This window comes from Dromiciops gliroides, chromosome 1 (genome assembly GCF_019393635.1).
Source record: "Dromiciops gliroides isolate mDroGli1 chromosome 1, mDroGli1.pri, whole genome shotgun sequence".
NCBI lineage: Eukaryota > Metazoa > Chordata > Mammalia > Microbiotheria > Microbiotheriidae > Dromiciops > Dromiciops gliroides.
The window spans coordinates 528,405,346-528,420,533 of NC_057861.1; the positions used below are offsets into that span (position 1 = coordinate 528,405,346).

General features: G+C 44.8%; 1 protein-coding gene across 1 annotated transcript in view; it reads left to right on the forward strand.

Moving 5' to 3' along the window:
- Positions 1-15,188, forward strand: part of TNRC18 (trinucleotide repeat containing 18) — a 162,402-nt gene that overhangs the window by 79,839 nt on the left and 67,375 nt on the right. Inside the window, 3 exon segments of the mRNA XM_043983817.1 lie at positions 8,734-8,841; positions 12,228-12,433; positions 13,421-13,570. Of these exon segments, the coding sequence (XP_043839752.1) occupies positions 8,734-8,841; positions 12,228-12,433; positions 13,421-13,570 (464 nt within the window).

Genomic DNA, 15,188 nt, shown 5'->3' on the forward strand with positions numbered 1-15,188 from the left:
AAATCTTTCTCTGTTTCTGGGAAAAATGCACAAAATGAATGTTCTGTGGCTAATGGGTCAGTAGTATGGTGTTTTTTTGTTTGTTTTATTTTGGGGCAGTGAGGGTTAAGTGACTTGCCCAGGGTCACAGCTAGTGTCAAGTGTCTGAGGCTGGATTTGAGCTCAGGTCCTCCTGATTCCAGGGCCAGTGCTCTATCCACTGCGCCACCTAGCTGCCCCCACCACTCACTTTCCTTTCCTCTCCTCTTCTACCTTGTAACAAGGAAGGGTTGCTAAGTAAAATAAACTAACGCATTGGTAATGTCTGACAACATATGCCCTATTTGTACCTGTAGTCACCACTTCTTTTCAGAGAATAGGGAATCATGATTTATACCCAAACCTCTGACTTTATTGAGGTCTTCCCAGCTTGATATGGGACCTGCTGCCTGAGTCATCTCCTCACCACAATATAACATTAGTTAGTGGAGGGTTATGATATTACTGTTATTTTTGTGTACCATGGGGAATGAAAGCCCTATTGTACCTATCCTTGTCATTCAACTCTGTAGTTTTTCTCATAGGCTCTGGGCCAAGATTTTTGAACTTTTCTGTGTCTAGGATTTCTTAGACAGTCTGGTGCTACCTTCTCAGAATAATTGTTTTTGTAATTGATAAGTTAGAGTTTACTGAAAATAAAGGTGCTATTTTCCCCTCTTCAAGTTCATGGACTCCCAGAAATCTATTCCTGGACAGAATCTGTGGACTCCAGGTTAAAAACAACCTACTGTCCCTCCCAGCTCTAGACCCCTTCTTAGGGTATAATAGGTGGATTACTATTAGCAGAACTGACATTTTTTGGCTTCCGGAGCTTAATATTGGCTGTTAAGAGTCAAACTTTAGAGGTCCTTCATCTAGCCCCATAAAACCCCAAAGGAAGAGGCTGGACAAAACATCCCAGTGTAACTGAAATGCGTAAGTGAGGTAAGAATTAGGAAGAAGGAAAGGGAGCCCTAATGACTCAGGATTGAAATAATCATGTCTCTCATTATTAGGGAGGTTTTGCATCTCTTTTCTCCCTCACCCATCCAAAGGACAAAAAACTTTTCAGCTTTGAAAGTTCACCTCTGACTCTGGGTTCCAATCTTGCTTCAGCTACTGTTTTGGTAACATTGAACAAGCTACTTCATCTCTCTGGGACTCAGTTTCTTCATTTGTAAAACAAAAGGATTGGCCTAGATGACCCCCTCAGGGTCCTTTTTGCTCTAAATCTGTCACCCTGGGGACTTCAGGCACCTAGGACTCTGGGACTGTGTTTTTGATTTCAGGGCACTTAAGAGATCAAATAGGATTTGTTCTTTGGGGGTCTTCTTTGTTTTTAAGGGAAGGGGAAAAGAATGCATTCTAGGTGTGTGTGTGGGGGGTGGGGTGGGGGGGGAGTGGGGTATGGCTTAACTATTGGTGTTGGTGGCTCCCACCCATGCCCTAGCAGGCTACCAAGGACCTTCTTCTGAATTCCCTGTCCCATGGTCCAGGCCTGCCTGAGACCTGGCTATGGCATCCAAATGACAGCTCTTATTCCTTTACAGAGACCCTAACTTCTGATTGGTAGCTCATGGACAATTCCCCACCCCCTCTTTCAGGTGGAGGTGGGGGACTCTGTGTGTGTGTGTGTGGGGGGGGGAGGTTTGCCTTTTCCCAACCTCTTTCAGACAGACATTGGCATGTTTATTCACTTGGTCATCCAGTTGAAATATTTGCCCCAAGAGCCATTTTTTCTCAGTCTCTCTACCATAACTCGTGGCTTGCCTTAGGTTTCCTCTTCAGCACAGGGGGAGCTGTGTGTAAGAGCCGTTCAGACACTCAGACCCTCCCACCAGGCATTAAATGTAATTTACTGAGTCCAACTCATAGGCTGAAAACAAGGGTTGAATTCTAACAGGCCTCTGGGTCTGTTGCTAAGCGATGGAATTGGCTTGGCAACGGAAGCTGGCCCTGCCCTCCCCTCCCCTCCCCCCTCCCAATCCCCTTTTCCCTTTCCCCATGTGCCAAGAGTCTAGTAATAACATTAGCTTGCTTGCTTGGGAGTGGAGAGTGCTTGAATATTTAGACCTTTAAGAAAGAGAAAGCAGGCTTTAGATGACTAATCTGTAGTATTTGGCTAGTAAAATGCAAGTATTTAGTACTAGGCTTGGTTGCCATGGAAATCGGGGCCTCAGCCTGTCCTCTGTGCATAATTGATTGAATTTTGTATGCAAGTTCGCTACATCACGTTATATATGGACAAAATGGCCATTCACTGATTGAGACAATAACTGGTTTGTACCAGAGGGAGCCATCCCAACCCCGGGGAGTGGGAGGGTGGGGGGGAGTGGGAGGGAAGGGGCAGGTGGTTTGTGGTGGTAAAGGGGAGATGGTAGAAGCTTTAAAATTAAACCGGTAATAAATAATGGATCTTCCCTAATATCACCAGCCCAAATAAGGTTGGCATTGGAAAAGTCCCAGGCTGGCGGGCTCCATGGAAGATTTGCAAGGAAATGAAAGAGCAATTCACCGGGGGCAGCTCACATCTGAGTTTTTGGGCTCTGAGATGTTACCACTTCTCCCTCTTTCCTCATCGTTTAAAAAAATTGTTTTTTAAGAAGAAGAAAGGGTGGGGAAGGATTTAAATGTTACAAGAATAAAGCCTGCCTTGGAGCAAGGGGTATGTGGTTATTGGTGAAGTTAGCAAGCATTGAAAATGCAGAGATTAGTCAGAGTTAAAATACTCAGAAGTTTCCTATTACCCTGCATAATCTCTTTTGCTGCCAACTAATTTGATGGATGTTTAAGGTATCTACTAAAACCTCCCCCCACCCTCCCACCCCCACCCCTGTTTTGAGGCCTTCCTGCCAAACACCTTTTATTTTTTATTTTTTCAGGCATTTTAGGGATTTAGCAAGTCTGGACATTTACCCTAGAGGAGGTCTTTTCCTTTGGGGGAATTAGCCCGGAAGACCATTTTTATTGCTCAGATGAAGTGTCAGGGAGCTGTCAGGCCTACCTGCCTGCCTTCCCCTCCCCTGTTCCCTCTGAGCCATCCGCATTGGCGTTCAGCCTTCTGTGGGTGGTTTGGCAGAAAGGAAGCAAAACCTGGGAGATAAAAGGCCCTGGGCATCCATACCCTTCAGAATAACACCACCATGTATCGTGGGGGCAGTTTCTGTTTTTCGGTATTCTCTTCCTTGAGCTTCATGATCATTCTGTCCATTTCTCCTGGTTTTATAGAAGAAGAAGAAATATAGTGACTTACCAAGGGTCACACAGCTAGACTAGGTCCAGGGCTAGACCCCATGCTTCTAATATGTTGTCCTGCTCTTCTCCCTCAGGGCCTATCCCTATTTGGCCAGCTGTCTGGTCCCCTTAACTCAGTTAATCTGCGTTTGGTGTTAATGAGACCAACCCATTATAAATTGAGTCTCTAAGGAGCCACTTAATTTCCCCACCCAGAGACATTTTGTTCTTTGGTTCCTTACTGTAGCCCAGACCCCCAAGCAATCCATTTTCAAAATTCCTGCTTTGTTATGGAAGAACAGTTTATAGTATGTGGTATTACATATAGGATCATATAGTATGTAGTATTACATATAGGATCATAGATCCTGATCTTGAAGGAACCTCGAAGTCATCAGTTCTAACCCCCTTATTTTTTTGTTTTTTTGTGTGTGAGGCAGTTGGGGTTAAGTGACTTGCCCAGGGTCACACAGCCAGTAAGTGTTAAGTGTCTGAGGCCAAATTTGAATTCAGGTCCTCCTGACTCCAGGGCCTGTGCTCTATCCACTGTGCCACCTAGCTGCCCCAACCCCCTTATTTTTTATAGATGAGGAAACTGAGGCCGAGAGATTATACGACTTGCCCAGGGCCGCAGATAAGAGCCTGAGGCAGGATTTGAACCTGTCTTCATGACTCCAGAGCCCAGCACTCCTCCTACTGTGTGACCAGTAGCACCCATCCCATTAAGGGAAGGACAGCACATTTCATCCAGTGTCCAATAACTTGACTTTGGGTCCCCAAAGCACTGATTTGATGTTGCTGTTTTCCGTGCCTCAATAATCCTACCAGATTGTATTTATATAGGTTAATTGAAATAGAAAAAAAATAGATGGCTGGAAGGGAGTTAAGTTGTCAGGAAGCTTGTAGAGAATCACCTTCTCTGGGAGATTCCAGTGGGAGTATAATGTCTGTATGTGGTAGGCATTTAATAAATGTTTGCTAGCTTGAATCCTATTGAAATGGTTGAGAGTAGGAGTGGGAGTATTAGTTCCCTTTAAAAAAAGAAGATACCAAAAAGAAGAAGAAGAAGAAGATACCATTTTTTTCTTGGTTATCAAGGTATGCTGGAAAGAACACTAAAGGAGAAATACCTGGTTATGAGACCACAACTTTTCTCATCTTTAAAATAGGGAGAAAGCCAGACTATAGATATATTTTCACATTTTTTAACTTTTTTTTGGGGGGGTGAGGCAATTGGGGTTAAGTGACTTGCCCAGGGTCACACAGCTAGTAAGTGTCAAGTTTCTGAGGCTGGATTTGAACTAGGTCCTCCTGAATCCAGGGCTGGTGCTTTGCCTACTGCGCCACCTAGCTGCCCTTTATAGATATATTTTCTGTGGTTTTTAGGACAACAACATGATTTTGTGATGGGTAAACTGTGGTCCTTCTTGAGGGGAAGGAAGAAAAATCAGAGGATACTGGGAAATAAATAGATCAGAGGACCATAATGTGCTGCAAGGGAATTTAGAGGTCATCTCACCCAATCCCCATCATTTTCTGGATGAGGAAACTGAGGCCTTCCAAAGTTAAGGAACTTGTTCAAGGTTACATAGAGGTGGTAAGTGGAAGAGCTGGAATTCAAACCCAGGGGGTGCTCTTTTTTCTGCTGTACTTGCTGTTTGCAGATTAGATGGATAGATTTGATTAGAGGTAGGGAATTCCCCTCCTCCCTCCCCATTCTAGCACAGGCCATTGACCTACCCCAGGAGATCACATAGATAAGTAGAGAGCTGCCATCCAGGGGCCAAGTCCAAGATTATAAAAATGAGGTTCCTAGTTGCTATGCCAGTGCAAACAGTCCGCTGCCACCCACTCTGCTATCAACACATTTAAATCGCTCATCATGATGACTGTGTGCATGAAAAATGCTGTTAGAGAAAAGTTAGAAGTGCCCCTGTCTGTCATTCAAAAGTCCTGTATTTTTAGAAATAATTGCTGTGGATCTGATGAGATCAAACAATGTAAGGGCCACAGATTCTGCACTCCAGGGCTAGTTCCCTCAAACTTCCTCCCAGCGACCCTCCTTTCTAAGACTCTCTGATTTGATCTGGTGAAAAGGCTGGTGACTATCAAAAGCCACTTGTGGTACTGTGGAAAAAGGGAGTAGGCAGGGCAGCTAGGTGATACAGTGGATGGAGCACCGGCCCTGGAGTCAGGAGGACCTGAGTTCAAATCCGGCCTCAGACACTTAACACTTAGTAGCTGTGTGACCTTGGGCAAGTCACTTAACCCCAATTGCCTCACCAAAAAAAAAAAAAGGGAGTAGGATTTTAAGTAAGGGGATCTGGGTTCAAATCCAGACTCTTAAGTTATTAACTTGTGTTGACTTGGGGTAAATCACTTGAAGGAGTTAGACAGCATATCCTCCCAGGTGCCTCTGATCACGGTGAACCCTTTTGGGTCCTAAGGCAGGCGAGGGAAAGAAGAAACAGCAGAAGCAAAGTATCCTGCCTTGATTAAGATCAGATTGATTTTTCGAAGTCTAGTGCAAAAGCCCCTGAAATGTTGTGACATGACATCTCTAGCACTTTCCTCCAAGAGGAGAGGGTCCCTTTCCAGACTGACAGCTCAGCCAGGGCCTTATTCCTGGGAGACAGACAGGGGGCTACGTTTCGGTCTCCCTATTTGACAAGTAGACAGACCGAGCTGAGCAATAACTTTTCTAAGATCACAGTGGAGGCCGAAGCGGGAACAACCTGGGGTCTCCCAGCTTTCCAATTCGACATTCATTTCAAACCACCTCTGCCCCCAGCTGAGAAATCGAAACCTCTGGAGAGTCTGAGGTGAATGCCCTCTGCTTTCCTCAGGCACTGGGGGTCTCGCTTTGGGCTCTGCCCCGCTCCGGTTATCCCCAGCGGGGTTTGGCTGGAGGACACAACAGTTTCCCATCACAGAGAGGTTGTGGAACTGAGGAAGGTTTGCTTCTCAATCAGTCCCTTTTGTGCTATTGTCAACTGGTGGAATAAACTTGGTGCCCTCTCATCTTTAGCCCAGTCAGGGATATTTCAGGACTTTAAGGTGGAGCCACACACCATGAGTACATTTTTTTTTTAAATAAAAAATCTTCCTTTCTTGGGGCAGCAAGTGGGCAAGAGCAGAGGCCCACAGCAGGACGGGCAGGGCAAGCTGGAAGGCTGTCACAGGAGGCTTCCAGATAGGCCGTGGAAGCGCTGGGACACCCCTGTCTGCCCGGGCCTGAACCCACTTGGGCACAGCCACGCGGCCAAGGCCGGGGCTAGAACAGAGCACGGCAGCCCCAGCTTTCTGCCAGCAGCTACTGTGTTCTTGTCCTCAGCAGCCCAGCCTCTTTTCTAGCATTCCTAGGGAAATAGACCATGAGAAAAAGTAATTAACTGCACGTAAATTAAACACATATGGAGCCTCAAGACAATTAACATATTCTCCTTTTAAGAAAACCATCTTTGTTGTGTGCTGATGTGTCTTGGGTTGTTCATAGATAGGTTGTATCCATGTTTCTTTCCCTCCTTGCCTGTTACAGTGGTGACACTTTTTTTTTTTTCATGGTGACACTTTTAATTTTGGCTTTGCTGGGTTCTGTATAATAGCACCAGGCAGGATAAGGATGGTCAGGGTCTGGAGCTGGGAAGGGAGGAATCAGGGAAGAGAGAAGGCAAGGTAAGGTGACAAGCAGAGGGGCAGGGCTCTGAAGATTCTGCTGCTCTCTGGCTGCTTTACCCAAGCCTGGTGGGATTGCAAATTGGTCAGTAGAGCATTGCATCCTGTCTGGCCTCACATCCACCTTGTGATGATGAAACTTAGCAAAGTAGTAGGGAGGAAAGAAGCGTCTGGGCCCCCTATTAAGGACAGACAATCCTCTTTTCTTCTCCTAACCTCAATCTCTTCTCCTACAAGATGGGTGTACTGGGGGGCAGAACTTGTAAAGATATTTTTATTTTTTTAGTTAGTGTGTGTGTGTGTGTGTGTGTGTGTGTGTGTGTGTGTGTGTGTGTGTGTGTGTCTAAAGATATTAAAAAAAATACTTGGAGAGTTTTGTATTTGGGGCATGAGTATAAAGTATAAGAAGTGATTTCTACTGCACATGACAGCTTCAATCTAATGCCTATTTGGACTAGACTTGGGGTTCTGAACCTTTATTTTATGTGTATGGACCCCTTTGGCAATCTGGTGAGGCCTGTGGGCCTTTTCTTGGAATTGTGTTTTCAAATGCATAAAGTAAAATATATAGGGGGGCAGCTAGGTGGCGCAGTAGATAGAGCACTGGCCCTGGAATCAGGAATACCTGAGTTCAAATCCGGTCTCAGACACTTAACACTTACTAGCTGTGTGACCCTGGGCAAGTCACTGAACCCCAATTGCCTCGGTGGGGGATATATATATATATATATATATGGTTATAATTATATTGAAATATAGCTACCAAAATATTAAAAAAAATTTTTTTCAATATAATTTAAAAAAACAGTTCACAGGGGGCTGCTAGGTGGCACAGTGGATAAAGCACTGGCTCTGGATTCAGGAGGACCTGAGTTCAAACCCGGCCTCAGACTCTTGACACTTACTAGCTGTGTGACCCTGGGCAAGTCACTTAACCCTCAATGCCCCATCAAAAAAACCCCACCAAAAAACAGTTCATAGGTTTAGAACCCCTGAACCAGAAGATTTCATCTAAGCCTGGTGGTGGGACCATCTCCACAAAGATTGCCAGGTAAAAGCCTACTTATGGTGCCAGCTCACTAAGGCTGAGTTTCCAGGGATGCCTAGCCACTGCTGCTTCCTTCCTACACCTAGAAAAAATACTAATTTCATCAAAGACCCCAAAGCAAATGCCCATTTGTTCTCTGGGTTAATCTGACTTCTGTCCTATCTTCCTTTGAGGCAAAAGGGGGAAGAAAGGGGGAAGATCTCTGAATCTGGAGCCTTAAGACATTGGCTCAGATCTTTGCCCTGTCCCTGTGTGACCTGGGGCAAGCCACTTAGCCTTCTATGGCCTCAGTACCCTTGTCTGTAAAATTGGAGTTGGGCCAGGTGACCTCCAAGCTTCCTTCTGGTTTTAAATCCATGATACCACCTCTTTTTTTTGACACACCATTGGAGAACTCAACTCTTATCTTGCTTGGCATGATCAGTGTGACAGTGGCCAAATACTTGTGTCAGAGATGGAACTAAGCATTGCCCCAAGCCTGGCCTTGGGAAACCTGATAGAGTAAAACTGTTAAATAGAAACACTGGCAGGCAGGTCCCACATCCATCTGTGATGAAGCAGATTAGCAGGGTGGGAGAGAAGAGATGAAGGAAGGATTGAGGCAAGCTGGTGGGGAGGTGGGGGCGGGGGGAGAGGAAAGGGAAGGGAACAGGGATAGGGCAAAGCAGAGGACTTTTGGCCTCTTCGACTTTTTGTTCTCCCTCCCTAAGAAGCCCTTCCTCAGGCTGCCCCCACTGACTAGTTTGGTCTTCTTGTTTAGGACACAGTCGCTCAGACGAGGACTGCGGAGATGACCGAGGCCGCCACAGGGAAGAACGCCTCCTGGGGGGAGGGCGCCTGGAGCGGGACCAAGAGAAGCTGCTCAGGTGAGCCTCGACATCGGAAGAACCAGCTCCCTTACCTGCTGTGGGTCTGAGAAAGACACCTCACCTTCCATCCCTATCTCCATCACTCTCATTTGTCTCCCCTCTCTTGACTCCTATTTGTCCGGGGCCAGAGCATCCACATTCAAGCTGTGCTCTGCAGTCGGTTGTCACTCTTGGCAGGACTGGCTGCTTTTGGGAAAGGAGCTAATTAATTCCCTGAGATTTGAAGTAAAGGATTAACATCATGGGGCTTGGGAGCTTTGGGGAGCAGGAGGGGAATAAGTGGGTATGTGTAAGATAAAGGGGAAAAAATAACTTGAACCTGCAGAATGTTTTGCCATATTGTCCATTGATTTTTCTTTCTTTCTTTTTTTGTGTGTGTAAGAGGCCATGACACTCTTGAGGTTAGTTTGAGATTAGACTCTCTCTTTGTTTAGTGCCTTGCAGGGCAAACCGTGAAGATGAGCTTTTCCCCTTTTGCTTTCTATACTTTTGATTTGCTATCTTCATCTCAAGAGCCTTAGAGAGATGCCTAGGACACTGAAAGGTTAAGGACTTGTCCAGGGTCACACAGCTAGTATGTGTCAGATGTAGGAGTTTGAATTCAAGTCTTTCTGACTTTGAGGCTGGCTCTGTAACCATTTTTTAAAAATTTATTTAATTTTTTTTGGTGGGGCAGTTAGGGTTAAGTGACTTGCCCAGGGTCACACAGGTAGTAAGTGTCAAGTATCTGAGGCTGGATTTGAACTCAGGTCCTGAATCCAGGGCCAGTGCTTCATCCACTGTGCCAACCTAGCTGCCCCAGGCTGGCTCTCTAACCATTATACCACACTGCCTCTGGGAACATCAGGCGCTATCCTAGTTCCACATACACCTTGGATGGCAGCCTTTGTCCTTCACTTCACATCTCTCTGCCCTGCAAATGTCAGCCTTCCCCAAGGTTATGCCTTTTACTCCCCGTGTTTTCTCTCTGGGCTCCCCTTTGGCAGTTTCTACTGTTCCAGTGGTTCAAGCCTATCAGGGGCATATGGAGGGCTTTGACATCTACATGTGACTTCTCTTCTGAGCTCCAGTCCCCCATCACTGGCTATTGGACATTTCCACGGGGATGTTCCATTGTCAAAACCAGCTCAACCTATTTCAAATAGGACTCATCATTCCTGTCCTTGCATGACTGTTCTCCCCCCAATCTCCTCATTTCTCAGTCCCTTCCTCCTCTCAGTCTTTGGTTCCTGTTTTCCCACCATGTTACATGTTCAGGCAGTTACTAAATTTTGTCAACTCTCATTTCCTAACATCCCTTTCATCTGTCCTGTCTTTTTCAAAGCCCCTCCCTCCCTGGATTTTTGCATTAGTTTCAAACTCTTTTCTCTGCCTATAATTTTATACTCTGCCCACCTTTAGTGCATCCAGTGTACCTTTATCGGATTAATTGTCTTGGGAAAGTCTTGGGATTGCTTGTAAGATAGATTTCAGATTTCTTACAACTTTGGATTCAAGACTTTCCACACTCTGACCTCAGCCTGCCTTGCCAATCCCAGCTCTCACTCCTACCCTTTGCAATCCCAAGCTCCAATTAAATCAATCTGCTTATGGTCCCTGGAACACACTGTACACACTCTTCCTTCCTTCCCTTTGCTCATGCATTCCCCTGCTTCCTTTCTTCAGGCCCATGTCCTCACTCTTCCAGGCCCAACATGAATCCCATGTCATCTCTGATGAAGCCTTTTTTGACAGGCCTGAGTTACAGTGACTTCTTCCTCATGAGAGCTCTGTTGCACTGTCTATGCTACCATTTGGCACTTTCCATGTTGTTATATAGCTGTTGTTTATCTTTTCCTCTCTACCCAACTCAGTCATGGGCTTCCAGAGTGCAGAGATTTTAAAAATCAGCTTTAAAACCTAGCATGTGAGAAATAGAATGGGAAAGTATAGAGATGTCTCTGGGCTTAAACTCAGGAAGACACGAGTGGACTATCTTTGACACTTATTAATTAGCCCTGTAACTGTGATCACAAGTCCTTGAGCAACCCTCTAAAACTTATCTGCCTCAGCAGACAAGTTCTTGCACCAACAGAATCATGGTTTTGTTTATATTCAGATGCTCAGCATAACATCTAATGACATTAATGACAGTGATAAGTTGTGGATCTAATATAAAGAGTCGGGCTGGGGAATCAGGAGACTTACACTCTAGTCCTGCCATACCACTCACTATAGTAGCACTGTGACCTTCAATAAGCCACTTCACTTTTCTGTGCTTCAGTGTCATTATCTGTCAAATGGGAATAATAACATTGGCTGACATCTATATAATTATTCAGTCAACAAACATTTAAGTAATACCTATTGTGTGTTAGATACTTTTCTAGGTGCAGGGGATTCAAAAAGGCTTACATTTAACTGGAAGAAACTTCATGTACATACATAAGTATATTTAGAATAAATACGAAATGAAGACAAGTTAGTTTGGGGAGTGAGGACACTAGCACCTGGGGGGATCAGGAAAGGTTTGATATAGAAAGTAAAGATGAGTCTTGAAGGAAGTAAAGAATTCTTTTAACAATGGGGAGGAAGGAGAACATTCCAGGCTTTAAGGTTTGCAAAGGGCTCTCTATACACAATGGCATTTTATAGATGTGTTCCTTATGTGCAATGTTTAGATATAGATAGATTGATAGTGTATATAGTATATAGTGAAAAAGGGTATGTTAAAGTGTATTATATACCTATGTCTCTGTATACACACACACTTTACATACATCATCTCATTTGATAATACCTTCCTATCTCATAGGGGATAGGTAATGGACTTTGAAAAATGAAAAGCATTATGCAAGATGGTTTTATTGTATATAGTATAGGATGGAGGGCAGTGCATCTACCCAAGGAGCCCAATCCTTTGGCCATATCTATATCTATATCTGTATCTGTATCTGTATCTGTATCTGTATCTATATCTACATCTACATTTATAGCTATATTCATACCTTTTATTTATTTATTTACTCACCTATTAATTAAATAATTAATCAATTCATTCATTTATTTTTTATGCTCCTCGAGAAGCTTCAGGATTATGTTCCTCTTAATTTAACCATTCCTGTCCATTTATCTGTCTATATTGTCCTTCCCCCAACCCCATCCGCACGTGGCTTCTAGAATCTCTTTGCTGCTGGCTGATTCTACCTGAGAAAGAAGTCAGAAGTTTCAGTGAGGTCTCTGTTTGCTGACCCCATCTAGAGTTCCTTTACAGATTCCTGGATATAGGTTTCCTTGGACATACAATTATAAATAAGCAAACAGACAAACATAAAAAAACTCCACACACCTGGGTATTATGCTAACTCCTCCATTTCCCTCTATCTTCCTTTTCTCACCTCCAGAGAAAGCAAGGAATTAGCTGACTTGGCTCGGATCCACCCCACTGGTTGTGCCACGAATGGCCTCAATCCTAACCTCATGGTGACAGGGGGCCCAGCCCTGACTGGCTCTGGGCGTTGGTCTGCTGACCCAGCTTCCCACTTGGCTGCACACCCATGGCTACCCCGGACTGGTAGCCCTTCCATGTGGTTAGCAGGCCATCCCTATGGTAAGTGCTCAGCTATGTGGATTTGTGAGCAAGATGTCTCTGGGTGGGATTGTGCAAGGCGTATGGTTGGGTGGTGATAGTCCTTGAGCTAGCCTGGCAGAGAACCATTTATTCACTCGCCAAGTGTGAGTAATGATTTGGTCTAAGCAAATAGGAAAAAAAAAGGTAGGTTAAAGTTGTAGATTTGACTTACTTTTGGCAAAGGATTTGACTAATAAAAAATTAAATGGGTGGCAAATATTTAGTACATAGAGTCAGCTCTTAATTGCCTGAGAATGAATGATTTACTTTGGATTAACCATGGCCTCATCTTCTCCACCACTCATGGGTCCCAGACTTCCCCGTTTTAGGACTCTAGTGGGAGGGCATCGGGAGCCTTGCACCAGAGAGCATGTGGATGTTTGAGTATATCGACTTGTGTGTCTGTTTTGGGTGGTGGCTGAGATTGCTGATATGGCATCTCTGAACTTATTAGAATTTAAGTAGAAGTGTTTTGGGGATTATTTGCTTCCCTGCTCCCTTCCATCAGTACAGATAGCCAAAAGCTTATGAAATGACATTCAAGGAAATATAAAGATAGGCCACTGGGCTGCCACCCAGCCTGTTTTTTGGTTCTTCTGTATATCCTATAGTGGTTCTTTTTTTTTTTTTAAGTGAGGCAATTGGGGTTAAGTGACTTGCCCAGGGTCACATAGCTAGTAAGTGTCTGAGGCCGGATTTGAACTCAGGTACTCCTGACTCCAGGGCCGGTGCTCTATCCACTGTGCCACCTAGCTGCCCCTTATAGTGGTTCTTTAATCAAGGACAGGGAGCATTTCTCATTTAGAAGCAAGGCCTTTGAATTCCAATGTGAAGTCTAGTTACTACCTTCTCTCCTTTTGAGTCTCTTAGACTGGGATCATCTGAGCTGGTTTCATTGCCTGACAGGCTGTGGGCCTTAGCCATGACCTAAACTGTGCTGATGTGAATCTTTGTTTTTTCTCCTAGGCTTAGGCCATCCTTCCCTGCACCAAGGCATGACTCCAGCTTTCCCCCCTGGTATGGGGGGTTCTATTCCTTCTTCTGCTTATCAGTTTGCCAGGGACCCTCAATCGGGACAGCTGGTAGTGATCCCCAGTGAACACTTGCCCCATTTTGGTAAGTAAGCCCCCTGGTGAATGGGCAAGCACATGGGGACCTATGGTACAGATGGGTTGCATTTTACCTATCACAGGCCATTTCATACCACATCCTTATATGCAGTAACTCCCTCAGCCTCAGATAACTTCCACAGTGAGCTTTTGATCCAGGTTTAGCTGGGCTTAGTTGGAGGGAGATGACTTCTCCTTCTCCTTCTCCTTCTCCTTCTCCTTCTCCTTCTCCTTCTCCTTCTCCTTCTCCTTCTCCTTCTCCTTCTCCTTCTCCTTCTCCTTCTCCTTCTCCTTCTCCTTCTCCTTCTCCTTCTCCTTCTCCTTCTCCTTCTCCTTCTCCTTCTCCTTCTCCTCCTCCTCCTCCTCCTCCTCCTCCTCCTCCTCCTCCTCCTCCTCCTCCTCCTCCTCCTCCTCCTCCTTCTCCTCCTTCGCAATTGGGGTTAAGTGACTTGCCCAGGGTCACACAGCTAGTAATTGTTAAGTGTCTGAGGTCGGATTTGAACTCAGGTCCTTCTGAATCCAGGGCCGTTGCTCTATCCACTGCGCCACCTAGCTGCCCCAAAATGAAGATAGATTCACAGATTTTTTTTTTCTAGTGAGGCAATTGGGGTTAAGTGACTTGCCCAGGGTCACACAGCTAGTAAATGTTAAGTGTCTGAGGCCGGATTTGAACTCAGGTACTCTTGACTCCAGTGCTGGTGCTCCATCCACTGTGCCACCTAGATGCCCCCACTGCTTCTTTAGAGCTTCTGGGAAGTAATCTTGCTGCCAGAGGTAGTCATTCAATGTGAACCACAACTTAAGAGAGGGTAGGGGGAAAAAAACTAGGTCTAGGAGACCAGATACCTGGATTCTAGCCATAGCTAGCCATAACCATGGCTATGTATTCGTGAGCAAGTTCCTTAATCTTTTTCAGTTTCCTCTTCTGCCAGACAGGGATAATGAGACCCTGTCTTAACTCCTTCAAAGAAGGTCTGTTGCAGTTATAAAATCAAACTAGATTAGAATTTAGAGCTATGAATTGATCCACTCATTCTGTAAAACAAAAGCTTTGCCATGTGAAAAAAAGAGGTTAAGATGCTCCTCATGAAGTACATACCCCAAGGAGGTCCAAGGCAGAAAGGACTCTCATGTAGCAAACCCTTAATATTCACTTTGTGCAGTGGTAAAGAACTGGAAACAAAGTGACTGCCCATTAATTGGGGTATGGATAAATGGATGTGACATGGATATAATGGGATATTTTTGTGACATAAAAATAAAAGACAAATATGAAGAATTCAGAGAAACATGGGAAGACTCTTATGAATCGATGCAGAGTGAAATGAGCACAACCAGGGAAGCCACATACAATGCCTATAACAATGCCAGTGGGAAAAACACTCTCCCAAAACTAAATGCGATGGGAAAATAAAGAAAGATACAAATGTGGTTCTAGATTAACACATTCATATTTATGGGATCACAATTTAGATCAAGTTTAGATCCAGACTAATTTGGGACACTCTAAAGTTTGAAATGTTTTGATGGAACTCATTAATGGTGGCCCACAGAGAGTAGGGGCACAGAACATAATTACTCTGTGTATTTTTACACCCCCCCCCCCTCTAAATACTGTTCTTGGT